The following is a 26,076-nucleotide window of genomic DNA, read 5'->3' on the forward strand; positions in this document are numbered from 1 at the left end:
GACTGTTTTCTCAGTCTTGAACCCGAAAACCGAACTGAAGAATACTGAAGTGCATGTACAGGGTAAGCGGGGGTCCTCTGATAACGACCCAGCGTTGGTTCAATTTCCAGCCACGCGTGACCACCATAGACATGACAAAGGGCGTCGAATTCGTTATCGTGACCTGCCACCAGACTTTACACCGTAAATATGCGGTTGCCGACCGCCATTAGACTAATGCTAGATCGTATCACCATAACATCGGAGTTGCTCTCCTCAGTCTGTAAAAAGCCCATGCTCCTTATCGGTAGTTATCGATAATACAGGGATATCATATCGATAGGGCTGACTTAATTGACCTCATTGATCCAGAAGACAAGGATGACCATGTTGACTTACAAATTTAGGTACAACTATTTGTGGATTCGGTTACTGATATCTTACATCTATAATTAGGATCAAGGAATAAATATCCGAGATTTTAGTCAACAGCCTTGCTGGCGAGATGAGGATGATGGCTCGTGTCCAGGTGCTACGCAATTTCGTCAATTGATCTGTTTGGGGCCACCACCTAAAAAAAGCTACAGTTCGTACTCGTCTCGGAGAGTTTCTAAGACAATTGCAAGTTTGAGTAGAGAAGAGAGTTATAGATTTTACGCGTGCTCGCCTGAACAGCTGACGAGATGGAGGGTTGAATATAACACTCAGTTTGTTAGAAATAGTGCGACTGGAGTCCCGACTTTGAAGAGAGTCTCAGGCAGGGGACTGTTGTTTGCAGTTGAGACTTGTGGCTGAGAGCTTATTCCGGCAGAGGGGAACTAGCTCAGGCAGCGGACCGATTTTACAGACGACTCCTGTAGCTTCATTAATGGCAACGCAGTTATGATCCCTTTGGCTCGTGTGGATGGTTGATCTCGCAATGTAGTAGACAATGTCAGCACCGAACTCAAGCACATTGTTGAGTTGGGAGTCAACTTGACCCCGTGAGAATGTATTTGACTTGGCATGGCATGGAATAAGTTCACAATCACTATCTAACGAGGATGCAGTTTCAAGTCCATGATCGGGTACTGCCCTGACGATTGTTTTGGAATGCTCATTTTGAGATGGCTTGCCTTGACCTGAGAGATATTGACCTCATCGACTGAACTCCCTTGATGACAGAAATATTGGTCTTGACAGCATCTGACCGAGCTTCCAGCAAGAGTACATCGGAAAACCTTTCCGCCGGAAGCTTTCCGATTGCTGATCTTCAGAATACTAAATCCAACCATTGATACGGTTTCTCAATCTGACCGTGTCTCGAGTGCAACTACTGTGAAGCAAATGCAAGCCACTGGAGAAACTTCTAGTCGCCGAAGAGATAACTGAATATCTCATGATGCTAATTACTTCAGATACGTCACTGTAGCAGTGTTGAGAGATGCAACCGTCGGTTAGCTAGCCAATACCGTTACATGTCACACCAACTTGTTGCAAAAACTAACTGCTTTCAGGCATGCATTGACAGATTCCTTTTCCCAGCCAAGAACTGATGTTTCTCAATTCAAGATTGATAATGAAATCAACATGCACCACCTGGTTGGTTGCTCAAGCTCTTGCAGATCATATTGCCGTAACCAGTAAATTCTAGAGAGACATGCATGAACTATGTCACGTCTATCGCTTTGCGGGATACATGCTCTTCAAGATGAATGGCCAGCTCGGCAATCTTATCTATTCCATCTGTACGACCTTGTCCCACTTTGTCAAGTTCTGGCGAAACGTCAACGCTGCTGCGGGGTAGCTTCAACCTTATTCCGCTTCGGCATCCAGATTCATGGCCCGAGACCAAACCCGACTCAAACACTACAAACAACTCTTTGCTATACTGAGCTTCAGCACAGCTGAATTGAGGATATAAGAGACAATGAGTTTGCAACAAATCATGGAGCATCAGCTCGAGAATTCGACATTATCGGACACAATGTACTCCCTCATGTCTCCAGCCGTTCTGCTAGGATCTCTTTTCTTCTCATTCCTAGCTGCTGCCAATTCTTCTATACCACAGGTCACTCTTCAAGGCTATGGTACATTCGCTGGTACAAACATTTCCAAGACCTTGCTCGGAGACAACCTTCCGCAAACTGTCAACGCTTGGCTTGGAATTGACTATGCCGAGCAACCCGTAGGCGATAGACGCTTCCGCCCTCTAAAGTCCCAGCCCCAATCCCTCAAGGGCGTACAAAATGCTACAAAATATGGATCGGTTTGCTTGCAGGATCTCATGTATCCCAACCCAGACGAACAAGATGAGGCGTGCTTGAACTTCAATGTCTTCCGTACACCTGGTGTTCCGCTCAGCAAGAAACTCCCAACGCTGGTTTGGATCCACGGCGGGGGTTTTGCATCATTCTCAGGACGAGATTTCGATGGTGCTTCTTTCGTTGCGTCTTCTGCTGATCCGGTTGTTGTTGTTTCGTTCAACTACCGTCTCAATGCGTTCGGATTCTTACCCAGTAAGCTGTTCGAGCGTGAGGGACTTCTCAATCTGGGTCTGCAAGACCAGCGGTTCTTCTTGCAGTTCCTGCAGAAACATATTAGCTCGTTCGGAGGAGATCCTCGACAAATCACACTTGGAGGCTTATCAGCTGGTGCACACTCTACGGCGTTTCACTACTTCCATAATTACGGCTCTGATAAGAATAAGCCACTATTTGCACGCGCGATTCTCCAGTCTGGTTCAGCGACAGCTCGATCGTTCCCCGGTGTCGACTATCCCAGATACAAGGAGGACTTCGCAGGCCTGATGAAGTATATCAACTGCTCCACTGACGTTGACGACAAGGAGCAAATGAGTTGTCTGCGCAGTGCGCCTGCACAGAAGATCAGGGAGTACTCGGCAAAGGCTTACGAGGATGCTAAAGATCAACTGAATTGGCCTTGGCAGCCGTCAATTGGAGGTCCTATGATCGAGAAAGCAGGATCTAAGAGTGAAGAAGAGGGCTCGTTCCATCATCTCCCCATCATCACGACCTATACCTCTAATGAAGGAAAATACTACACTCCCGGTAACTTGGAGACCAACGACGACTTTGTTCAATTCTGGCATCGAATCAGTCCTGGTCTCAACATCACAGACCTCGCTCTCATCAACGAGCTATACCCAGATCCCGTAGCATACCCTGACTCCCCATGGGCCGGATCTCCGAACAGCACTCAGTACAACCGCATCTCAGCTGCATGGTCCGACATGGCGTATATCTGCATGAGCCGCCACACCGCCATCACTACATCTAGCGCAGGAGTTCCCACCTGGAGTCTCCATTTCAACACTCCTGACTTCCCGTTGGTTGCGCAGTCATGGAAGGGAATTCCCCACGCCTCTGATGCGGCATACATCTGGAATGACCCCCATGTTGCTTATCCCGATACTGCTCGAATTTACTATCAATATATAAACAGCTTTGTCTTGACAGGTGATCCCAATAAGAAGAGGTTGGATGGAACCGTGGAGTGGCCACAGTACAAGGCGGGTGAGAAGGGGAGTGTGTATGCGAAGCAGCTCTTGGTAAATCCTGGGAACTTCACTGTTGTGGAGGAGGACAGAGGCAGGGGAAGGCAGTGTCAGTTCTGGAATGATCTTGAAAGAGCTAGCCGTCTCTATAAGTAGAGATAGTTTGCATCGGAATGATATTCTGTCATCTCAGCGGTTAGTATACGTCAACAGGCATTAAAGTAGAACGGAAAGCGGCATTACCATTACGTGCGTACGTTATGTCAATCAATACAAAAGGACCCATTAAAGCCAATCCATCAAAGCACCATAATAAAAATTCTTCGTCAAATTCATGAAAATGAATGCCTTTCCCAGGTATCTCTCAGGAACCCCAAAAGCGCGTCGCCATGATATACTACTCATGGACTTCCATTTCAAGGCCAGTAAACTTGACCACGATGGAGGTCACTCCAGCAGCCCAAGCACCAGCTGCATATACCTGAGCGAGGAGGTTGAAGAATATGTCTATGAGGATGGTCTGGGTCTTGGCGAGAGTAATAGGCATTATTTGTGAGGATAATGCTCCGCGTTCAGAGACGATGGGTACGAACCAACAACCAGGTCACATGATCCTGGCTTCTACTCGGGGAGTACCGTGTCCTGCAAATTTATTCTGAGATTCGACATCATCAACATCTTTCACTTGAGCCCTATAAACTTATGGCCATGAATAAAACAGACACCGGCTCAGAGGCCTCGACTTTTGAGAGGTTACCTAACGAGTTACCTGGTGCCATTTGCGATCTTCTGCCAAACAGCGACATCAAAAATCTTCGACTCTCCAGTCCTCTTCTCGGCCAGAATTGCCGGCTGCAGATCAGTCGCGTTTTTATATCGCCCGATCCTCAATTATTATGTAGCCTGGTGCATTACTACCAATGAGGACTATCAACTGGGAGTAGAAGAGATTATTTGGGACGATGCCACCGTGGTCCCTTCCGGAGGTGACGGAGATGATTACTTTGACGAGAGCGATGAAGAAGTCCCTGCGGAGCTAGCCGCCGACGTCCAACAAGGACGCTTTGCCTGGTTTGCTCGTGGCTGCAAGAGTAGTGTTAAAGCCGCTAAAGATCGTATGGCAGACCGACCCGTTCTCACGGCCTGAAGATGTGTCGAAACAACACCAGTTGGATAATACAATGTCATACCAGGACTCATTCAAGTACTATAATCTGCTGGAAAGTCGACAGCGAGCTGTGATAGAGTCAGGAACAAATGAGGATATGTTTAGTTACACTCTTGGACGACTCTCAAACTTGAAGAGAGTAGTCGTCATGCCGGCTGCTCACGAATGTCTTTTTGAGCCTCTGCACAAAACACCTATGATCAGATCTTTTCCATATGGATTCATCTATCCTGTGCCCCGAGGATGGCCCACGCCCTTGCCTACACATCGATGGGCACTCGCCATGCTTTGGTTTGGCGACGACACTGTGGAAAAAGACAAGAGCTTATACCATGGGTTTCAAGTCATCACAAAGGTCCTAGCCGAAGAGAAGCACAATGTCACGGAGTTTGTGCTTGACGACAATCAGATAAATACTGGCATTAGTCACTTCGCCCTGAATCGAGGCACGGAAGAATACAACAATTTCTGCGATATAATAAAGCGCCCCAGTTTCCAGAAGCTTCAATTATCACTTCTCGTTGGTTTCTATCTTGGCGAAGATTATGATATATATGACAATGGGGACTTGTACGATCACTTTATGAAACAACCGATATGAGGCGTTTTAGCTTCCATACTGACTTTGCCACGAACCGACGTTCTTGGACAGTCGACATGTATAACTACACGTCGCTATTTGACGTCTTCCCCATCGACCGATGGCAGCAGCTTACGCACTTCGGGCTATCAAATGTACTGGTAGAGCAAACCGATCTTATCAATTTCTTGCCAAAGTTGCCGCCAACCGTGCAAACTGTTGAGCTGAGCTTCCTCACTTTCATGGAAGGTGAGGGCCACTCCATAACCTTGATGGAGGATATCCGCAATAAGCTCGATTGGAGGCATCGACCTGTTGAGGGACGGATCAAAATCTCTGTCAAGATCTTTTGTTATCTGTCGTACTATGGCCGATACATTTGTGCTGACAAAGAGGTCGAAGAGTTTGTCTACAATGACGGGCGGCAGCCGTTCCAACATAGGCAGCCCGGTAACAGCTCTGATGTTGATCTGGGAACCGGTGTATTGAAAGACTTGTTCAATCCGGCTTGGGAACGACCCAATGGTCACCCCCCAGAGAGAAGTTTAGTATTTCCACGACCGCATTAACTTCGATGCGGCGATGAACCTGGTGCGCAAAATCGATCACTTTCTCATGACAGAAGATCCAAACCTGGCAACATACGCACTGATAAGAATGTCACCATACCAATGGGGTTGAACAAAATCGGCTGTTCCCAGGTGATACCGAAGATGCTCCAATGCCAAGAATACAAGCTCACGAAGGTCTTGCAAAGTAAGGGGCAGATGCCAGGCCGTTTCTTCGCCCGTGTTTCTCGCCTATCTGGAGAATCCGCAGTCACTACGGCTCAGTGATGAAAACGATCTGGGGCGCGATGAATATAACTGCATTATCCTTGCGATCAAAAAAGACAAACTTACATTTTATTTATATCTGATAAAAACTGCTATATTAACCATATTACCAACAGAAGAAGATTGTGAGTTGCTGGAGGACAGAATAATGAGTCCCCGGCATGGAAAGGCCAAGGAAATCACAAAGACATGGTCAATCATCAGTATTTTGGAGCTATTCCCTACTGCTATATTTGGGACTTAGACAAAGCTTGATCACTTGCAATAATGGCTGAGTACTAAAAGCAAACTCTTCATTCTTCTGATGTCTTTGTGCTCTGAATCATGATATATGCCCAGAATATCCTAGGTGTAACACAATCTCTGCCCCACTTCCTTTAAAACTTGAGTCTGGTCCTCTGCGTCGCCTTTTGCATTAGGCCTGTGAGCTGCCACGAAATTAATGTGTGTTTGTTGAGCAGTAATTCACCCACTCACCTCTTTATGGTGCCGATGCACGCAATCTATCTACAAAGATAAAGCAACTCTTTCCCTTTATTCTCTCATGTTCACCCCACCTAGCTATTTTCCTCTCTTTCACTTCAAAACGCATTCAATCACACTCATTCCATCATATCTCTTCCTCGCACTCCATCTCAAACCAAATTTGACTTCGCATCCTTCAACCAACTCCTTCAACCATCTGAAACTTCTTCTTCAACCCTTAGCATTCCGCATTATCCCAAACTGCAGGGCCTCTCTAGACGAATTATCCATTCCCAATTAAGTCATGGCGATCCGAAACCCTAACGCCGCGCTCGACCGAATGCCAGCGGAGCTCCTTCGGATCACTGCGGAGGGCATGGACCACCAGACTCTAGAGACCGTCACTCTTGTCTGCAAGAAACTCAGAGAGATCTTTCTTCATAAGCTTTCTATCAGAATCGCCTTTCCTGGGAATGTCTCCCAGATCACCTCAAGACTGACTCTCCTCCTGGAGGAGAATCCCCGATCTCCAACTGGACCGTTTTACGAATTCGTCAAGTCAGTTCTCATCTGTCCATGTTCGGTTCACTGTCATCAACACAAGCGTTCTAGGCATGTGTACTTCGATTTACAGACTTCCCAGCGGATTAAGCCGTCTTCCGAAGTCGCTCGGCTCATGGGCGACCTTTGTTGCAAGGCAGTCAACCTGAAGAAGGTCACGGTATCTCGTTACGAAATCTACAAGGTCCTAGAGACCCAAGCTCCCCAGCTCAATCGACTTGCCATCATGGGCTTTCGAGGTATGCCAGTGTACGAGATGAATCACAGAATGACAACAAGGATCTTGGATGATATTCGCGAGAACTTCCCGCAACTTGAGCACTTGATTCTTGGCGAGTTTCTCAACCCTAAGTTTTCCTGGGGTCAGCACCGATTTGTGACCCCGTCCGATGCGACGGATCTGGTGAGTAGCCTGTAGCCGTCCTCCGAATGTTTTGACCCTTTTCCAACTGACACTTGAATGCAGAGAGCCATGATCTCGAAGGCCATTATGAACCTGAAGTCCATGCCAAAACTGACCCATTTTGCATTTGTGCTTTCCGCTGACACCATCGGGTACGGTCTAAATGCCGATTGGGCGCGAGACGCATTCCCGAATCGAAAGAAGGAATGGTATATGGAGTTCGTAACCAAAATTCTCCAAGTCCTGCCTAGGCTTCAGCAGCTTTGTGTCAGAGTTGAGCCCTCTGTCTACACTCGAGGCATCAGAACACCGGGGAACGCCAGCACCGCGGTCACCTGGGTGACTGACCAGGTTGAAGCCGCCGACGAATTCGACAACTTTTTTGTTTAAATACCGGTGTTTTGACGAGGCTTCCGATTTACGTGCAGCCTGCTTGAAGCCCACGAGAGCTGTGGACGATGTACGGTGCATGATGGGAGAATTTTGCGGTTCTGCCAAATCGGTGTTATCCTTTTGGGGTTTATCTGTCGCGTCCTGAATCTAGACTCGAGAGATACGCGCGAAGGGACTATTTCTGCTGTTGAAGCCAGAATCTAGTCTGGTTTAGGACAATTTGCCATTGTCAAGGACAAAGGGTTTCATGATTTTTTATTACCAGTTATGCAGTTTTGGAAGGAATGTACAGAATTGAGCTATTTGGCGCGAGACATGAACATATAGATGCCGGAAGGGAGTGACAACTGTGTAGTCGATTCCCAGTCGGCTTGCATGACTGCTGATCAGGCAAACGTACCTAATACGCGTAGTACAACGTCGACTCATTCTCAGATTGTCTGATCTTCTTGTTCTCCTGCTTGAGCCAGAACCTCATTCCCCACGCACCAATTGCAGTCGCGACACTCAATGCAGCGCTTGAAGACATGGCCATTGTGTAACGAGGTTCGTCGGAAGAAGGCCACATGTACGGAGTCCAGATGAATGATGCGACAGCGATACAGTTGACGATGGCGAGGGAACACGCTTTCTTCTCTTTGGTTTGAGAGCAAGTGGCAGATACCCAACCGAGAATGATACTGTTGACTGCGTATGTACCGATCGAAAAGACGCACATTGCAACTACATCTGTCAGTGTCGATGCTTTCACTTTGAGATACTTGGAAACTTACAGTATCTAGCACCCGTATTGAGCGTCGCACAACCAAGAACGAAACCAAACACCGCGACAGCCTTGGCGATGGTGATGTGCCTACAGGGTCAGCACCAGTACAATCATCAACGTGGATAAACTTACCAAGTCCGCTCATTAAACCGTCCGGAAGACCAAGACCAAGCAATCGAAATCGCTCCCGCAATCAAATAAGGTGGGCACGTCAGAACCAGCGTAATAGTCTGATTGAACCCGAGCGTCTTGACAGCAGTCGGGAAGAAGTTCTTGAAGCCATTCGCACCAAGATGACAATGCTGCATGACGACGAAGAGCCATACCTTGGGGTCTTTCGCTGCTTCACGAATGCCAGAGAAGCTTGTTGACTCGCCAGCATTTCCTACAGTGTCGCGTTGGGTTCGTTCGTGGGCTAGTTGTCGTTCCTGTTCGGTCAACCAGTGTGTTGTGAGGGGCTCGTCGGGGAGGACGAAGAAGCCGGCCAGTGCGACGATGAGGGTTACGGCGCCTTGGATGATGAAGAGCCATTGCCATCCAGCGAGATTGGCCTAAGACGTTAGTGAATGCCGAGTGACGGTGTTAGGGACGTACCATTCCGTCCATCTCAAAGATGCCGAGGGCGATCAACCCCGCAAAGGCAGTTGCAAGAATGTTTCCAGTATACAGAATCGAGATACGGGTCGCAAGTTCTTTGCGAGTGTAGAATCGCGCAAGGATATACAGCGCACCAGGATAATACGGCGCCTCAGTAATGCCCAAGAAGAAGCGAGTAAGCAGCAAACCAGTATAGTTACGACTCAACGCCGTCAAGCCACTGATGATGGCCCAAACCGTCATACAAGACGCCATCCATATACTGGGTCGAACGCGAGTAACGACCATGTTCGCTGGAATACCGACGATGACATAACTTGCGAAGAGGATCGAGACGCAGGTCTGATATTGGGAGCCGGTGAGGTTGAGGTCTTTTTCGATAGTGTTGAGTCGAGCGAGGGCGATGGCATTTCGGTCCTGGAATGGTCAGCATTCACGAAAAGACACTTGATGGAGGAACTGACGAGGTAATTGAGCCAGTACATCAGCCAGAGAATAGGCATGATCCACCAGTCGAGCTTTCGCACGAGGGCGATCTCACGGGGGTCAGTCTTTTCATGCGCGCCTGAGTAGTCGCGTGCCTGGGGGGCTGTCTTGAGGACCTCCTCGACCTCATCGAGAGCACCAAGGTCTCTCTCTCGCTTGTCCAAAGAGTGACGAGTACCCATATTGTGGCTTTTGTGGTAGTTGGTTGGCAGATGACCGTCATACAATGCGAGGGCGATCTCCCTCTTTATACACAGCCTCACCCGGTCATTCTAATGCCACCGTTCCATCATGCAGTTACAATCCTCCCCGACATCAAGGTTTCATTGCATGCCACTCGTTGACGTCAATCCGCAAAATACCGTATCTTGTCAGCCATCATCTTCTCTGCGCCCGTAAAGCTATGCGGGGATCCCAATACGAAAAATCCATTGGATAGCGTTATTCTCGAAGAACTTTAATCCCCTCCTCCTCCTCCACGCCAAGATCATCTTGGCAGGCGGGGTAGCGACGCTTAAATCATGCTTAAATGTGCAGACTAGGGCTTTCTTGGAAGGTGTTTGGGGGAAAAGAGTGTTGAAGATGTCTTGGCGAGAACATCGCCATTGTCTTGAGCGAATTATTTCGTCTGTTGGCGTCGCTGCCCATCAAGTTTCTCGAGATATGTCGGGAGCGATGAATTGTGCTTGAGAAAGCAGAGTTTGTGGCTGAAGTGGCTAGAAGATATAACGGAAAGGAACGACAGAAGGTCAATCTGAGTTTGGTTTGATGGGCGCAGAGAGGGATACACGAGTGATGAATACCAGTTCCCGCGATCATTACGGTGGGCAAGCCTATCGCTCTGACCTGGAAACCCCTACGCCCAGACTCGCTGGTCTGTATGAGGATGCATATCCCCGCAGATGCCCAGAAACGCCAAGTATGCAATCTTCCCCGTTGGACCAGATTATCATGTTTCCGGCTCTTCATCTAGCTTCCGGAGCGTGGTGGCACTGCGAATCCGGGACAGATTGTCGAATACTTACCGATTGGCTACCGGAATCTTCACACAAACAATCTTTGCCGGAACTTTCTCGTCCGCTATCATAACAAGATCTTGGCGGAAGGGCCAAGCCATATTCAACTACCGGCTTACGAACATCACTGGACCTAGGCACTGTTGTTGGTACTCTTATCTGAAGGGCTATCATCACACATGCTACTCTCACCCCACTCAGCAGGCTTTTGACAGTCCATTATACTACATCTAGGTAGGTGAATCACTGAGAACATAAATTCAATGGTAAGGATATGTATTGACTACTAGCCCAGCTATCTTCCAACAACCGACCAAGCAGTTACCATTTTGACGAGATTTTGTACAAACAAACAACTATATACAGAGTTATAAAAGAAGAATACGGTGATGACCAAAAGCAACTGCAACGATGCTCCCCCTCAAGACCAGAGATCTGATCCTGTCACGCAAGCCACATTTAGCGGAGAGCGTTGACAACAGCAGTGTAAGCAGGCTTGGGGTTGTAGTTGGAGTCGAACAGAAGGCTGTCGTGCTCCTTGCGCCAAGAGTTCTTGTCAGAGACACCCCAGACGGTGATACCAATGCACTTGGGGACGTTTAGGCAGGCCTTGGTGACGGTGGCGTAGTCGTTGGCGGGGGCAGTGCGGATGTCGAGCTCGGTGATGGCAACCTCCTTGACACCAGAGTTGGCGAGGGCAGTGAGAGCACCCTGGACTTGGCCAGCGGCACCGGGGTCAAGGTGAGACTGGGAGCCAATGCCGTCGACGGGAACGCCCTGGCTGAGCCACTTCTTGACGGAGGGGACCATGCCCTTGGTGACCTTGGAGGCGCTGGCGGAGTCGAGGCTGTAGTCGTTGATGTACAGCTTGGCGTTGGGGTCAGCCTTGCGGGCGGCGCGGAAGGCAATGCCAACGTAGTCATCGTTGCCGAAGACGTTGTTGAAGTGAGAATCCTTTCGGAGGGTACCGTCCCAGTCGAAGATCTCGTTGACAACGTCCTGAACATGTTAGCAAATTCATCTTTGAGAAGGTCGAGGCAAGAAAACATACCCAGGCGTAGATCTTGCCCTTGTAGCGTCCAACGACTTGGGTGACGTGGTTCTCAATGACCTTGGTCAGAGTAGCCTTGTCGTTGATGTTCTTAACCCACTGAGGGAGCTGAGAGTGCCAGACCAGAGTGTGACCTCGGACCTTGAGGCCATTCTGCTGAGCAAAGTTGACGACCTGGTCGAAGCTACCGAAGTTGAAGTTGCCCTGGCTGGGCTCGGTGGCGTCCCACTTGCCCGAGTTCTCGGGGGTGACGGCGCCAAAGTCGGCCTTGATGACGGCGGTGTCCTTTGCGACGCCGAGCAGGTTGGGGTCGGTGATGGTTCCGTAGTAGAGCTTGCCCTTGTTCTTGATCAGCTTGTTGATGCTGTCGGCGGCCTGGCGGGGCTCGATGGCGGTGGGAATGGCCGCGACCAGCGAGGCGGTGTAGAGGAAAGAAGACAGCTTCATTTTGGAATAAGTCTCTTGTGTTGTAGATAGAGATATGTGACAAAGAAGGATAAAACGTTTGATTTGACCTGCAAACGGTGAATGAAGCTGTGAAAATGTTGTAATGAATGTAGTTGTTTGAGTGATGAGAATGCCAAGTGCCAAGAGAGGGTGGACTAGATCCATCTTATATATTCTTCTGGTCGTCCTAGTCATCTAGAGAACGATGCTGTTCTCGAAGAGTCAGTGCCCGGGATGATTGTCCGATGAGCTAGCCCCTTCTCAGTATTCGGACGGTGCTCCGAGTACCTAGGGCTGTTCGAGATAGATTGTCGTTGAAAGGAGTTATGCCGAGACAGGGGTACGTGAGTCGAGGCGGCTCTATCTCCTGGATAATCTCCATATTAACGGAACTTTTGGCCTGTCTTGCGTTTTTGCATTACATTGTTTCTGGGGTGCATATACCACGACCCCGTAATTCGGGCCTTTGCTTTTGGCCTCATCGTCATCTGATGTACGGCTAAATGGTATGTTTTGTTTCGTGTCTTCTGCCGATGGCCAGGAGATCGACAAGAGTTGAGACGATATTCTGTTTACTTGGCGGACTTGTTTTCATCAACTTCAGGTGAAACTCGAACAAGAACTCAAAAAAGGCCAGAGCTGAAGGGAGCTAGTATGTGTCAGTCCTGACCAACGCCCCACAGACAATGGTACTAGCAGGGCTGGCAGGGGTCTCATTTCGGCTGAATAGGCCCCTTGAGACGTGAGACCAATCCCGTATCAGCTAAAAGCACGAGCCAGATGCCCAATTCAGGAACGTGAGCTCGTTCAGCGTCGTTCCCAAGGAAAACACGTGGGTCACGTTTCATGTATGGGGTGGTGGTGATATTCTAGATATATGCCGAATCGAGAATCATTTTGGGGTAATATTTCTCCGCGTAAAGCCACCAATCGTTAGCATTGGGTAAACGGATACCGGCACGGAGAGTTGGACAACTTGCTCGATTCTGGTTTCATCTTTATAGGAGGTGGTAATGATAATTGTCTGACTCCTGAGCGGTATTCAGCTACGGGTTTGACAGGCGCGCATCAGCTGGGATCGACCGGGTGAATTGGATATCACCGGATATTCTGCTCACGCTGTCTCGTGATCGTTCAAGGTTGAATAGACGTAGCATGATAGTCATGTCAATATTGAAATTCCTCCAAAGAGAGAAGAATGAGGGCATCAACGTCGCATTGAAGAATGGTGTTCAATATGCTGGTGGATGAATTCAGTAATGTCATCATTGACTGCGCCTCTATGATTACCGCTCCTATGAGATTCGTGATGCAATATTGAAGGACATGTCATCATTTACAATGCGAACAGCGTGAATAGCGTGAGACGTACGGAGTAGATCACGCATCATCGTTTGGAAGTAAAGACGATAATCTTCCATTGGAAAAGGGTTCCGAAAAATTCACAGAGAAATTGAAGATAAATTAACAATAGAGTGAAGATTATCAACTGAATCAATCAATCTCCAATAACGTCTTACGATGGGTATAATATTAATATGCTTCTGTTAAATGTAGGGTAAGATATTGCACAATGCTTCACCATGTGTTACCTATCTGCTCTATCTTATCTCATGCCCCACCGAACTGAACCCACTTTGCTATCGATGACTTCCACTTTCGCGGGAACGACGGGAGTATAAATACCAATAGTCCGACTCTCTTTCTTCTCTGTAGATTCCCCTCAACTTCCAGTTCTTCATGCAATATTCCAACAAGGCGCAGTAATTCGAATCTCGCCTGCACACTGTTTCCATTTCCTCGACCCGCCGTCACCCGGCTTTCATTCTTCAACAATACTTCACTACACCGACATCCTCACTATAGCCAGCCTTGATACTCTAACCCCGTGCGACTTGAGTAACTAGGAAGAAGGTGTGATGCTAAACTTTGGTTACTTGTGTCGGGCGCAAGACAAGACTACTGAGAACATACTTGTCTAGACAGCCTATCGAGCAATGCAACGGGCTATCTGCTACAATGTCCCCCCATCCATGTCGGCATGATGTAAGGGTAAACATTACGCGCTCGACCGTAAAGTCGTAGTAGACTCTAGAACTAGAGTTCACGAAACTCAAACGCATTCTGTGAATCCGGATGGAGAGTCATCAGATGTGTTACTGGTATTGTAGTAACAGTGACAACGATAGTCAAGGATACCGAAGTACGCCATGAGTAGTGGAGTGAGATGATTCAAGCTCCTAGCCGTAGGTCTGAACGGCAAGTACATACATTGTATGTATCTATTCCGTAGTGTCCACCTTGCATTGTCTCCGACAAACTCTCCCCCTATCTTTGCCTCCCGAGTCCCATGCCGCGTAATCAATCGCAATGCCAAGCCCGTCAGACTTACATGCGAAAGTGTATTCTGCTGCCCACGTCTGGTCTGAGATCTATACCCATGCCAGGTGTAATGAGATGCTGCTCCTTTCAATTTGCCGCACATCTTCCCGCCCGCGCAGAAATGCGATGATGCGCCACCATATCTTGAACTTTCAGTACCAGTTGCTTGATTGGTGGCTTTTAACTACGGGAGCGCTTAGCTGCATATGGCCAGGTCATTGCGGCTCCTTAAATCCCCGCGAGTGATCTCTAATATGATCACTGTGCATGAGCTATGCCGGATGAAGAGCGTGATGGCTGCTCTGTGCTTTGATCGTGGTCCAGTCTATCTATAAGGGGCGCGCTTATCGTAGACCGTAAGCTGATAGAACCCTGCTGAATATCCCAATATCCTTCAGAAGACTTGCTTACCTGGGCTGCAGGCGAATATGCTCCCATAACAGCGACATTATGATCTGCGTCAGCTTTGCAAAAATTTTTGTTCTCCCCCTCATGCCACCGCAAGCTGAAGCAATGCTCAAGGGGCTTGGAATCAATACGAACTGCCGACCTGAAGAGGTGCGACACAAAAGCAATGGCCTGATGTGATATTCCTTGTCTTGCGAACAGACATGGTTCCAATGAATCGGGACCTTGAACGAGCTCAAACGAGACCTAGGCTCAATTGGGATTGGTATAAGGAGCACAGGCAAGCCGCGGCGAGACTGGCTAGCCGAATTTAGAATGGTTGAAACGTCTGAAGTGGTGGGATGCCACCTAACAGTTCAATATACGTGAAACAGAGGGGACTTGTTAGTGAGCCTCTACTGCCAACGACGACATGTGTCAAGGTTAGCATACCTGTATGGTTATTCTCAGGTTCAAACTCTAAATAACATTAAAGGTATTACACTGCAGGTACAAGATATTAGCTTCCGCTTAGCACCTCAGTCCACGGAGCCGCAAGATAACGATAAGACCGTATCTCACTTTGGCATCTCATTGGCCAAACTCAATTACTAAACCCCAAGTCAGCAAACCTCCCCTGTCGTCGAAACACGATGAAACTAGAGAGTCAGGGATCTCAGCAAATCACGTTGATCCGCCGAGAAACTAAACGTCTGGAGTAAAATTGAAGGTCCATCATTGAAACACGACAACAGGTGGAAACAGATGGAAAAATTCCACGGTTCAAGCCAAGACGGGACATGGCAAACAGGCCACCATGGACCTTGCATTTTTAAGAACTTGAGACAGAGTTAAGCGTAAACGGTAAAGCAGAGCAAGCTTATGTACGCCGAACCTTGTCGAGCATAACCTTGTCCCGAACGACGACTCCCACAACACGATCATGATGAGTTGGTATATAAACATCTTCGACAGCCCTCCAGACTGAGAAGAAGCATCCTTTTCCAATCAGTCCATTTCATTCTTTTCAAAGAGCTAGTCTCTCACTTCATTCTTTCAACCTAACATTCATTCTATCAAGTTCGCTTGCGACTTTACCATTCCAATCATTTCATCATGAAGACCACCACTTATGTTTCCGCTCTTCTCGGCCTGGCCTCCGCTGTCAGCGCTCACTACACCTTCGATAAGCTCACCCTTGGTGGCCAACAGGAGGGTACTGATAACCAGTACATCCGCAAGCACCAGAACGGCTACATGCCCACCAAGTTCAAGGGCATTCCCGATGGTTCCATCTCTCCCACCGACAAGGACTTCACCTGCAACAAGGGCTCTACCCCCTCTACCGGCGTCTTCAAGGTCAAGGCCGGCGACGAGATTGGTCTCAAGCAGGCTTTCGGCGGTACTGGAATGCAGCACCCTGGTCCTATCCAGGTCTACGCTGCTCCTGTCAAGGACGCTACCAGTGACAGCCCTTATGACCTCAAGTGGTACAAGATTCACCAGGCTTTGATCTGCAAGTCTGGCAATGCCGAGTCTCTCCGCTCCACTGCTTGGTGCTCTTGGGACGAGGACTCTGTCCACTTCAAGATCCCTTCTACTCTTCCCGATGGACAGTACCTCCTCCGTGGTGAGCACATTGCTCTCCACGGTGCTCACGCCGGCGAGGCTGAGTTCTACTATGCTTGTGCTCAGGTCGAGGTCACTGGTAACAGCGCCACTAGCATCCCCGGTACTTCTGTCTCTATCCCCGGTGTCTACAAGCAGGACGACGCTGCCGTCAACTTCAGCCTCTGGGGAAGCTCTACCTCTTACGATGTCATGCCTGGTCCTGATGTCATCCCCGGTGGTACCATCCGTGGTTCTGCTGACGGTGCTGGCGGTGATGTTACCAAGACTGTTGAGGGCGGTTCTGACTCTGGTTCTGACTCTGGTTCTGACTCTGGCTCCGACTCTGGCTCCGGTGCTTCTCCCACCGAGGGTTCTGCTCCTGCTTCTACCGCCCCTGCTTCTTCTACCGAGTCTTCTGCCGCTCCCGTTGTCCCTGAAATTCCTGACTCTCCTGAGACCACTCCTCAGCCTACCCCCGTTGCCGCTGAGACCACTCCTCTCCCTTCTGCCGGTAAAGGTACAGGCAGCGGATGCTCTTCTGGCTCTTACAAGGCCCGCCGCCACGCTCGCCACTTCGCTGCTCACCGTCTCTAAGCGTGTGCAGTAAGAAAAATGATTGGATGTCAGTGATTTGACATGATGCACGCGGGACGTGGTGTTTTGAAGTCATGTCATGCGCTGGCGTCTTGGAGGAAAACTTTATTCTGGACTCGATAAGAAGAGAACATTCTTCAGCTTTATTTGTAAACTAGATACACTTCTTGTAAATATAATCTTCCTGGCTGAACTCCTTTGTGCCAATTGTTTGTGAATATCTGTCGCTGCTAGTGTTGGAGAATTAAATCTCTCGTGTCCTCAGTCAGTGAATGTTTAACTATTACCACAGAAAAACCATGTGGCTGAGGGACAAGCATGTATCATCTCTACAAGGCATCATCGGTCTTCTGTGAAGTTTTGTCAATTCAGTCTCGTACTGCATCTTGGTGATTCATCTTGTCCACCATTCCGTTGAGCCCGCGGGTCCCGACAGCGCGGGCTAGCGCTAACATTCCCAGAAAAATGTAATGTGATGACATGGGTCTAATTTCTGGTCTTACTTAGTACCGCCACAGCGCGATCTGATACGAATAAGCATGTTTCTGGACCAAAGGCCCTTCGGCATATCCGTACATCCCGTTTCTCTCGTCTGATGACCAAATTATTCTCTCCACATCACCATCGACATATGTATAGTGGAGGATAAACAAAAGGCCTCGGTTATCGGTGTTTTAGCCGGTAATATGTTTCAATAGTATTTATGGCCGATTGGGACTTGTACGAATCTCAAGTTCGCAAACAAGTCTCAGTCTAGGCTTAGTTGGGACTTTCAACAGGGGTCAATGGTTGCCCCTGCGTTAGTTAGCTTGTTTTAGAAAGCGGTCTCTGGCGGGAACATCTTTGACGATTGATTTGATTCGTGGGTAAATACAAGATCCTTGCTGTGTCTTAGCAAAACTTCGATCGTAGCCACGACCAATCACTCATTAGGGGATATTCCTCCAACAACGTCCTACGCTGAAGGCACGAATCCAAAGTTTGGACTACCTACGCTTCGACCCTACCCCTTCAGGTACAGGAATAGTACACGCCCGGAATACGTTCCAAGGACCATCGTCGTTCCCGACATGTATGCGGACTCGGGTTTGTAATCTGGTGGCAGCCAGAGTATCCTCTCACCATTTCTCATAACCCAAGCGGGATCGTGACCGATGTAATATGCTCCCAGTACGTTATTGTCAGCTTGACCAAGTTGAAGAACCGCATCAAGGTTGAGAAAGCTGGTTCCCATGCCGACATGCGGGAGCTCCGGACAAGGCTGGGAAAGAAACAGACTTTCCCCTGTAGATGTATTCCAGACCTGCACCTGGGTGTTCAAATCTACCCCTATGAGTCGTTCGCCTCGAAATGCTAGAGTGCGTATAAAAGACACTCCGGGCTCCATCCCAGTTTTGATAGTCAGCTTTTTGAGTCCAGGGAGACAGCGAACCTCGATGGCTCCCCAGATTAGATATGCAATCTTGGAAGCGTCTGATGAAAAAGCGACACAAGGAAAGTCTTTCAGGGGAACGTCCAGTGTATACTGGAGAACTGCATTTTTCACATCCCAGATCTCAACTGTACCTGGCTCTGACGACCCAACAGCCAGTCGTTCACCGTTTGCAGAGATTGCGAGGCAATAATAACGCTCCCCAAGACAACTGAACGTCCGCTCCAAGGTGCCGACATGACGTAAAGGATTGGTGTTCCAAATTTCAACGGTTGTATCTTTCAATATCGCAAATACCGGGGCACTCGTCGCAGCTGCTACGAATGTCTGGGTCTCCAAGGGGACTTCTGGTTCTAGTGCTTCTTTGCAGACTGCACTCACCATATTCCAGATCTTGATGTCCCCCCAGCTATGGGAGAGTATGGTGTTAGCGTCCCTAAAAGGTGTCACCAAATCCACCCCCATTGGTCGTCGGATGGCTGTGCTGTCTGTCGAAGTCCTTGATGTAAGATCCCATATCCTGACGGCTGCTTCCAGCGACTGGCCGGCGAGCAAGGCTCCGTCGTCTGAGATAACGGGTCCAGCCATGAAGCGATTGCAGACAGTCTTGAACACGGCCCCGGTCTTCATGTCATGGACGAGAGTCCGATGATTATTCAGACTGACTATCAGCCAGTCCTTGTTGAGAGCCAGTTGGTCATGGACGATCGGCGTTTCAAAGCGCAGTGTATGAAGACACTTGTGTGACTCTGTGCTCCAGACCTTAACCATTTTAAATGCCGATGATAGTGAAGAGACCAAAGTGCCATCGCTTGAGAATCTTACGATGTCATTCTCGTGTTGAGGTCCGAGGAAAGTCCAGGAAGGCTTTTGGGAGTGACCCCATTGTGAAAGAAGCATAAAGTTCTGAGCGATGGCCGCTATCCACTGACCCTTTGGTGACAAGAGTACAGGTCGGGGATTGTCTGGTATCTCAAACTCAGAGACGCACTTACCTGTGTCAAGCCTGTAGATTAACGCTACACTTTCAAGATAACGCGTACAGACTGAGCAAATAAAATTGCCATCATCAGAAAATGCAATACTTTCGGCACCAGATAAACCTTCAAGGGTCCAAACGCCTGCACCAGTGTCAAGATCCCAAACCCTGATCATATCAGGCCATCCAGCTGCTATAATTCTGCTGTTATAACATGCTAGAGTCGTTATATATCCCCGCTTAAAGCCGTGACTTATGCTGCGCAAACGAGAACATGACCTCGGGTCCCAAACTCTAAGATTTCCCATGTTGCAAATCGAGGCTAATTTGTTATCGGGAAGAAATGCCAGCTGTGATAGTCTTTCATTAACAATCTGAAGGCTCTGGCTCTGTGGCCAGTTTAAATCTACGTTGGAGGGCTGCATGATATAGTCGGGGTAGTGACGGTCCTTGAGTGGAGTTGGAGCGATGCTCCCTTTTGGACTGAAGATGGTTCCGGAATGGTATATCTGGAGAGGTGTTTCTTCTATGCCGGTGCGGAAATAGCGAATGAACTGTATTGAGTCTCGAATGAATTGCAGTACACTTGCTCCAGAAGTCTCCTGTCGCACTGGTCAGTGTTGGTATCAAAGGAGTCTGATGGATGCTACCTACGTCAACCATACTTTGTAACTCTTGGAGTGTCCGAAGGGCATCGTCAAGTCTTCCGAGGAGACATAAAACCTCAAGCCAGTTCGAAAAATGACTTTGAAGAAAGCGATGCGCATCATCTTCGTCATCAACACGCCTGCCAGCTGATTTGAGATGGTGAATCCAATACAAGCATGCATACTGAATCTCGGCGGACAAATGATCATCGATAACAGATGGTTCAATATCTGATAGACTCTTCCCAGGTGACAAAATTCCACAGATATCAGCCTTTAATGTTTCTCTCATAAGACCCAGACATCTACTTGCGAGTCTGGCCTGTGTCTCCAGTTCGCTCACCTGTAGATCCCCAGCAGATTGACTCAGGATATAATCTCGGAACGAAAGATGGAATAGTCGGAGAGGGCCATCATCTTCAGGGACATCGATCACAGAACGCAAAGGGTCGATCTGGCTGGATATAGACCATGCATCAACGCCCAGAAGGTTAGCCAGTGGAACTATCGGCAGAGGACTAGCGAGTAGGACAAGAGATCCAATGATATCCAAAAAGCTTTGTCTAACCTCGTCCTTGTCTTCATCAGGCGCACCACTCAATATGAGGCTCAGGACAGGCTTGTACAGAGCCTCATACGCGGAACTGACTCTCGAGGACTTATCGATGATGAAGTCGATTTTATAATCAGGACTCTTTGCCCAGTGTCTATCACAGATCATGCGCACAAAAGTCGCAGCTGCGATGAATAGTGGTAGGGCTTTGTGAAGCAGTAGCTCGAATCGTTCCTCTCCAGGCCAGTCTGGGGATAACTGCATATGCTTCTGGCGATGAGTACGATTGTACTCTGCCACGAAGCTCCCCATCGCCTGACGGAGGTAGACACGGAAGTCGCTTTCTATAGATCCAACCTGGAGCTTATGAAGCACGATTTCTTTATGAAGCGGTTCATTCGCGAAGTGTCCCACGATATCAAGCTCTGGTCTGCTGGTGAGAAAGACTCGCAGTACCACCGGGCATGTCGCCAGTAATAGACGAAAGATCTCGCCACGATCTTGTTCGTCACACTCATCCAATGCGTCAAGAACGAATACAATAGGCTTAGCGAGCCCCTCGTCCTGGAGTCTGGAAAGTGGACTTAGGATCAGCTTCTGCCATTGGATTTGAATAGGTGCCATGTTGAGCGAGTGATCCTCCTTCACAGCCTCCAAGATATATGGGAGAATGGGAGGGAGGTATAAGGCCAGTTGATATGCCAGTATTGAGAACAAATGTCGACCATTTCCTCGATTGCCTGCACCTTTCTTGAAGAAGAAGCTAGCGCCGAGGCTTTTGGTCTTTAGATTTCGAGAAATAGTACGTGAAATTGTGCTCTTGCCGGTACCAGCAAGGCCTGGAAGCCAACAGATGGTCGGACTTGAGGGATCGTGAGCCCATTTTTCTATGTCATGGAGAACCTGTACTCGCGTTCCCTGAAGACACAAGGAGTCGTGTGGGTGGTAAATATGATCGAAGACATCTTTGGGATCAACAAGGAGATTCCTCAGCTGCGACTTGACCCTTTCCTCCGCCCTTTCACTGGAAGCGCGTTAGACTATGGCAGAATGCCTCGCTTTTGATTCATACCTGGACTCCAGCCTCATATCGACGATCAAATCATGCAAAGACCTAAGTTGATCTCGGCTTTGAGAGCTATGATGTATTTCACAGAGTGAACCAGCATCATGTAGCTTGTCTTTCGAAACATTGAGGTCTTTCAAATATCCGGTAAAATCCTCTAGGCGAAAGGCATCTGTGAAGGCCTTTGCTGCTGCTTGTTGGCGACGAAGAGCAAATACAAGAAACCTTATACAGTGAGAGAGCGCATCAATAATTGTCTGTCGGAGGCTCGCATTTATAGGAAGGTCTGTGGAAGCGGATGAAGTGAGGTAAAGCTCGTGGTAAACGCTGCACTCGAAGACTAGAATAGTGATTTCGGCGATGCCCTCGACAATCTTGCCTCTGATCTCTTCACCAGCTGTAAGATTCTGAGCAAGATTAGCTTGATCTCATAGTACAGAAACTAGTTGGGGAATGATGTACCATAAGAAGGAAGCGTACAGCGGCCCATGGGAGGGCAGCAGGGTTGGGATTCGTGCTAACAGCGATATCGCCAACAACAGCGAATCGATTGAGATGCGGGACAATCTTTTCCATCGCTTCAGCCAACCTTTTGCGTGTACCAAAACGCTCCATCTCAGTTTCCAGTCTCTTTATCAAGTCTGGCAGGGTAATTTGAGCACCTTCTGTTGAACTCTGTTCCTGAGCTCGAATGACTTCTGACAACTTTTCACCGTCTTTTGATGCCTGGACATTATCGATTGCCTCTTTCCAAAGCTTCTGGAACAGCTCTTTCTGACCGTTGTATTCATAATCAGTTGTCGATATGGTGGCGGTAGGTTCAGCCTTTGAGGCTGACAATCCGACCGAACCATTTTCTGATCGCGGATCTTTGGTACCAGCGACACTCACTGGAGGTACAGATATGGAAGATGCTGACGCAGACGGCAAACCAGCTGATAATCTGTCTGTGATGAGAAATCAGTGATGTCCCCATCCTGATATAAGTATAAAACCTGGGCGGGCTGGCACATACTCTGGGATACGAGCGGCGTACTCGCAGCAGTGCCTGTAGGGTCACTGTTTGATTCGTTGCCTTTTACAGGGTTGAGGCGCCTGATAAAGGCTCTCAAAGACGGCCGTTTTGAATCGGACATGATCAACGAGCCTATGACCTGTCGCTCACAGCTAGAGGCTTTGAGGGCCTGCCGGTGTAATGGTCATTAGGAGTATGTGAGTTCGAAGAGGGGAAAATTGGGCGTCAAGGGCATAAAACCTGGCCTTTGTCTTGACGCGATTGGTCAGGTATCCGTAAGGCTGACAGGCTGACAGGGATGTGAATGTTGTTGGTCTTGGCAATGGTTCTTTTGGGGTAAGACAGCCATGATTATCTGAGTAATCTATTACCCTTTATTTATTTGACTGATATCTCCGGTCTTATTATTGCTTTCTAGATGTGGGCCGATCACAGTACATATCATTGACGCATTCGGAAAACAAGCAATTCGATTTGAAGCCTCAGCTGTCGGGAAGACAACTTGGCGATACCACGAAAAAGCTATACCTAAGGAGCGAACGGGAATAGAGGAGAGACTCGTCTAAACCCCACAGCTGCAGCTAACTAATATCGGGAGAACATCAAACAACCATCGACCATCTCAACCAAACGAGCGACTACAGTAAGACACCCCCTCTCCCCTCTTTCATCGCACAAGAAGAACTGGCAGGCCTACTTCTCAAGGCAGACCTGAGAGTAGTAGGTAGCAAAGGTAGTAGCCGCAGCAGCACAGCAGAAGATACTCTCCTGATTAGCCTTAGCCGCACAAGCAACACAAGCAGCCACGAAGTTGATAGAAGAAAAGTTGGCGCACGATCGGCAAGAGCTAGGATGAGGCGCACTATCGCAGCTCCAAGAGTGAACGCGGCCAAGAGTAGCATCCTTGATCTGAGGACAGTTGCGAGCGCGAACCTCGAGATCACGGCTGTGAACCTTCTCAGCGTCAAAGGACTCGAGAAGGTTCTGCTCCTTGGAGATGGCGACGATGGGCTCAAAGTACTGGTCGAAGAGGGACTCGGGGATGCAAGCGGTGGGATCGTTGATGTAGGTGCTTGGGATCTCAGGGAGCTTGTAGTCACCAGTGCCATTGAGGCTGGTGAAGGTATGGCCGAGGGCCTGGAGATGAGAGAGTGTGATGCAATGCGGGACCTCGCCAACTTTGTAGGTGACCTCGGTGACCTTGAAGGGGGTCTTTTCGAGGGCCTTGTTGGGGGTAGTGCTGGCGAAGGCAGCGGTGACCAGGGCGGCGAGGATGAGAATGAAGCGAGCCATTATCAAGGACTTTTTTTGAGAGTTTAGAAGTGAGCTTGGGTGTGAATGAAGATGTTTTGATGGTTGAGTGAGCTGGCAATGTGGACATGAACGCCGTCTTAAATAGTTCCTGTCGTCCACGATGTCCTCATCACCGTTGCCGAACTTGATACTCGACAAGTTCTCAACTACCGGTGAGTTTCTCACAGCCTGGAGACTTCTCATCTTCATCACGACATTCATGAACTCACTCATCGTCGGCCTCGGCTTTCGGCAGTTCACACACTACTGACTCGAAAATAACCCATGATATCTCTCAATCCACAAACAGAACACGAGTTGATCTTCCTCGCTTCTATCCTCATCTGAGATAGACTGGAGGTTTGACTCTCACTATCATCTGCCGGTATGAGATGAGCCGATGAAGTGAGTATAGTCTGATGTTCCTTTGTTCCTTTTTGGAATATTGCATATTATTAGACCCGCTTTGACAGTTTCACCCGTGCAAGAAGTCCATGCTTGTGATTGAGCCGCTGCTATAGGTCAGTTATGGGAGTCGTGCTCGGTGTTCGATTGGGCAAATAACCTTACACCGAACCCCCACGTGGGCTTCGTTTTGGTATGCTTTGCGGGCCGCTGCCAGCGACGGCACGTTGCGATGGCCCCGTCGCCAATACAACGGCCCCTGGTGATATATACGAAACAAGCTTTTTCTAATGCGAAGAAGGTTTGTAGGATTTCATTGCCTGCATATTCCCCCCCACAGAGGCGGTGCCTTGCACCATAACCAATGACAGGCTCGCATTTAAACACGAACCTGAATACATCACGCTATGTCAGGGGATAGACAGGACTATCTTCATTGAACTCTATTATCCGCGTATAGAACATCGTATCTCATTCAATGCTTATAGGCTAAGATACGGATGGCTTCACGAGAATCTAAGTTTGGGAGGTGAAACTTATGATACCGATGAGCCGAATGTGAGACTTCCTGTTCGGCAATTGCTTCAGTCATGATGAAGTCGGATAGTGGTAACTTCCATGAGCCGACCCGCTATCCGTGCGAACGAGGTTCGCCAGTTGCCTGACAAGACGGTTGCTGAAGCATGAGGTAGAACTGCTTGGGAGACTCTGAGATATAAAATGATCAACTTTCCCAGCCTCTTTTGCAACTCACCACTCTCATCACCTGCAACACCACTACAGCAAGTTCTACAGCTCCCAGTCCTCAAGACTCAAACATCCCATCCAAAATGAATACTCTCAGCCTCATCATCCTTTTCTTCGGCGCGTAAGTCATCCGCTCCCTCCCGCAACAACCAAATCTGACCCACCAGCGCTATGGCCGACATTCACCACAACTGTGGCTGCACCGTCCGCGGCACATACAGACAGGATCTCGGCCAGGCTGCCTGTGCCCTCTGGGGCTCCAACCAGCCTCACACCCACTGGGACGGCTACTCCGTAAGTACCCAGTCCATGGACTCACAGACCATGCAAACTGATTATGCAGTGCGTTGACAAGGGCTACGGCCGCGGTATCGACGGTGCTCCCTGGGAGACGACCTGCAAGCAGGCTTGGGATATCAACTTTGGCGGCAACAGGGATGATGCTTGGGGCAAGTGCTGGCACTAAGCTGACTGATGCCAATCTTTGGGATCAGTGCTTCTTTGACTCGGAATGGAGATCGCGTGATTTGTTCTTTTCTGCCTGCCAACATTCACATGGCTTCTTGTTACTTTAGAAACTATGTAGCACTCTTCTTAGTCCTGCTATGAGCTTATGGCAAGAACTTTGCCAATGAATTTATACTATACGCAATGCTTGAACTATCAGAACGTTTTAAGGCACTGAAACTTAGGGACACCTGATGTTTTGGTGAATAGCGGC

At 48.7% G+C, this 26,076-nt stretch overlaps 10 protein-coding genes across 10 annotated transcripts; 6 read left to right on the top strand and 4 right to left on the bottom strand.

The window, feature by feature from the left end:
• Positions 1 to 1,945: 1,945 nt before the first annotated feature.
• Positions 1,946 to 3,631, top strand: FVEG_13339 (hypothetical protein; the record flags this gene model as incomplete). Its single annotated transcript, XM_018902710.1, has 1 exon — positions 1,946 to 3,631. One exon carries the CDS (start codon positions 1,946 to 1,948, stop codon positions 3,629 to 3,631), a length of 1,686 nt encoding a protein of 561 aa, XP_018761514.1.
• A 425-nt stretch (positions 3,632 to 4,056) lies between these two features.
• On the top strand, positions 4,057 to 4,622 carry FVEG_13340 (hypothetical protein; the record flags this gene model as incomplete). Its single annotated transcript, XM_018902711.1, has 2 exons — positions 4,057 to 4,060; positions 4,378 to 4,622. 2 exons carry the CDS (start codon positions 4,057 to 4,059, stop codon positions 4,620 to 4,622), a joined length of 249 nt encoding a protein of 82 aa, XP_018761515.1.
• A 34-nt stretch (positions 4,623 to 4,656) lies between these two features.
• FVEG_17505 (hypothetical protein) lies at positions 4,657 to 5,792 on the top strand (the record flags this gene model as incomplete). Its single annotated transcript, XM_018906753.1, has 2 exons — positions 4,657 to 5,213; positions 5,255 to 5,792. The coding sequence occupies 2 exons, from the start codon at positions 4,657 to 4,659 to the stop codon at positions 5,790 to 5,792; spliced, it is 1,095 nt and encodes a 364-aa protein (XP_018761516.1).
• Positions 5,793 to 6,828: 1,036 nt separating this feature from the next.
• FVEG_13341 (hypothetical protein) lies at positions 6,829 to 7,878 on the top strand (the record flags this gene model as incomplete). The annotated part of the gene is made up of 3 exons (XM_018902712.1): positions 6,829 to 7,082; positions 7,137 to 7,488; positions 7,552 to 7,878. 3 exons carry the CDS (start codon positions 6,829 to 6,831, stop codon positions 7,876 to 7,878), a joined length of 933 nt encoding a protein of 310 aa, XP_018761517.1.
• Positions 7,879 to 8,281: 403 nt separating this feature from the next.
• Positions 8,282 to 9,912, bottom strand: FVEG_13342 (hypothetical protein; the record flags this gene model as incomplete). Its single annotated transcript, XM_018902713.1, has 5 exons — positions 8,282 to 8,604; positions 8,655 to 8,734; positions 8,780 to 9,198; positions 9,242 to 9,661; positions 9,709 to 9,912. The coding sequence occupies 5 exons, from the start codon at positions 9,910 to 9,912 to the stop codon at positions 8,282 to 8,284; spliced, it is 1,446 nt and encodes a 481-aa protein (XP_018761518.1).
• A 1,105-nt stretch (positions 9,913 to 11,017) lies between these two features.
• Positions 11,018 to 12,406, bottom strand: FVEG_13343 (endo-1,4-beta-xylanase C). The gene is made up of 2 exons (XM_018902714.1): positions 11,798 to 12,406; positions 11,018 to 11,745 (listed from the first exon to the last, which is right to left on the bottom strand). Exons 1-2 carry the CDS (start codon positions 12,242 to 12,244, stop codon positions 11,206 to 11,208), a joined length of 987 nt encoding a protein of 328 aa, XP_018761519.1. The 5' UTR covers positions 12,245 to 12,406; the 3' UTR covers positions 11,018 to 11,205.
• A 3,618-nt stretch (positions 12,407 to 16,024) lies between these two features.
• FVEG_13344 (hypothetical protein) lies at positions 16,025 to 17,407 on the top strand. The gene has a single exon (XM_018902715.1). It carries the CDS (start codon positions 16,130 to 16,132, stop codon positions 17,216 to 17,218), a length of 1,089 nt encoding a protein of 362 aa, XP_018761520.1. The 5' UTR covers positions 16,025 to 16,129; the 3' UTR covers positions 17,219 to 17,407.
• Positions 17,408 to 18,221: 814 nt separating this feature from the next.
• On the bottom strand, positions 18,222 to 23,031 carry FVEG_13345 (hypothetical protein; the record flags this gene model as incomplete). Its single annotated transcript, XM_018902716.1, has 5 exons — positions 18,222 to 20,231; positions 20,284 to 21,853; positions 21,902 to 22,302; positions 22,358 to 22,842; positions 22,911 to 23,031. 5 exons carry the CDS (start codon positions 23,029 to 23,031, stop codon positions 18,222 to 18,224), a joined length of 4,587 nt encoding a protein of 1,528 aa, XP_018761521.1.
• A 572-nt stretch (positions 23,032 to 23,603) lies between these two features.
• On the bottom strand, positions 23,604 to 24,203 carry FVEG_13346 (hypothetical protein; the record flags this gene model as incomplete). Its single annotated transcript, XM_018902717.1, has 1 exon — positions 23,604 to 24,203. The coding sequence occupies one exon, from the start codon at positions 24,201 to 24,203 to the stop codon at positions 23,604 to 23,606; it is 600 nt and encodes a 199-aa protein (XP_018761522.1).
• A 1,235-nt stretch (positions 24,204 to 25,438) lies between these two features.
• On the top strand, positions 25,439 to 25,821 carry FVEG_17506 (hypothetical protein; the record flags this gene model as incomplete). Its single annotated transcript, XM_018906754.1, has 3 exons — positions 25,439 to 25,476; positions 25,523 to 25,649; positions 25,699 to 25,821. 3 exons carry the CDS (start codon positions 25,439 to 25,441, stop codon positions 25,819 to 25,821), a joined length of 288 nt encoding a protein of 95 aa, XP_018761523.1.
• Between the last annotated feature and the right edge of the window lie 255 nt (positions 25,822 to 26,076).

This window comes from Fusarium verticillioides, chromosome 8 (genome assembly GCF_000149555.1).
Source record: "Fusarium verticillioides 7600 chromosome 8, whole genome shotgun sequence".
Lineage (NCBI taxonomy): Eukaryota > Fungi > Ascomycota > Sordariomycetes > Hypocreales > Nectriaceae > Fusarium > Fusarium verticillioides.

Excerpts from the sequence above, each read along its gene's own strand:
- FVEG_13344 (XM_018902715.1), top strand. The coding sequence starts at position 16,130 with ATGAAGACCACCACTTATGTTTCCGCTCTTCTCGGCCTGGCCTCCGCT.
- FVEG_13343 (XM_018902714.1), bottom strand. The coding sequence starts at position 12,244 with ATGAAGCTGTCTTCTTTCCTCTACACCGCCTCGCTGGTCGCGGCCATT. Across the intron at positions 11,746-11,797 it reads AGGGCAAGATCTACGCCTGG|GACGTTGTCAACGAGATCTT; the intron begins GTATGTTTTCTT and ends TAACATGTTCAG.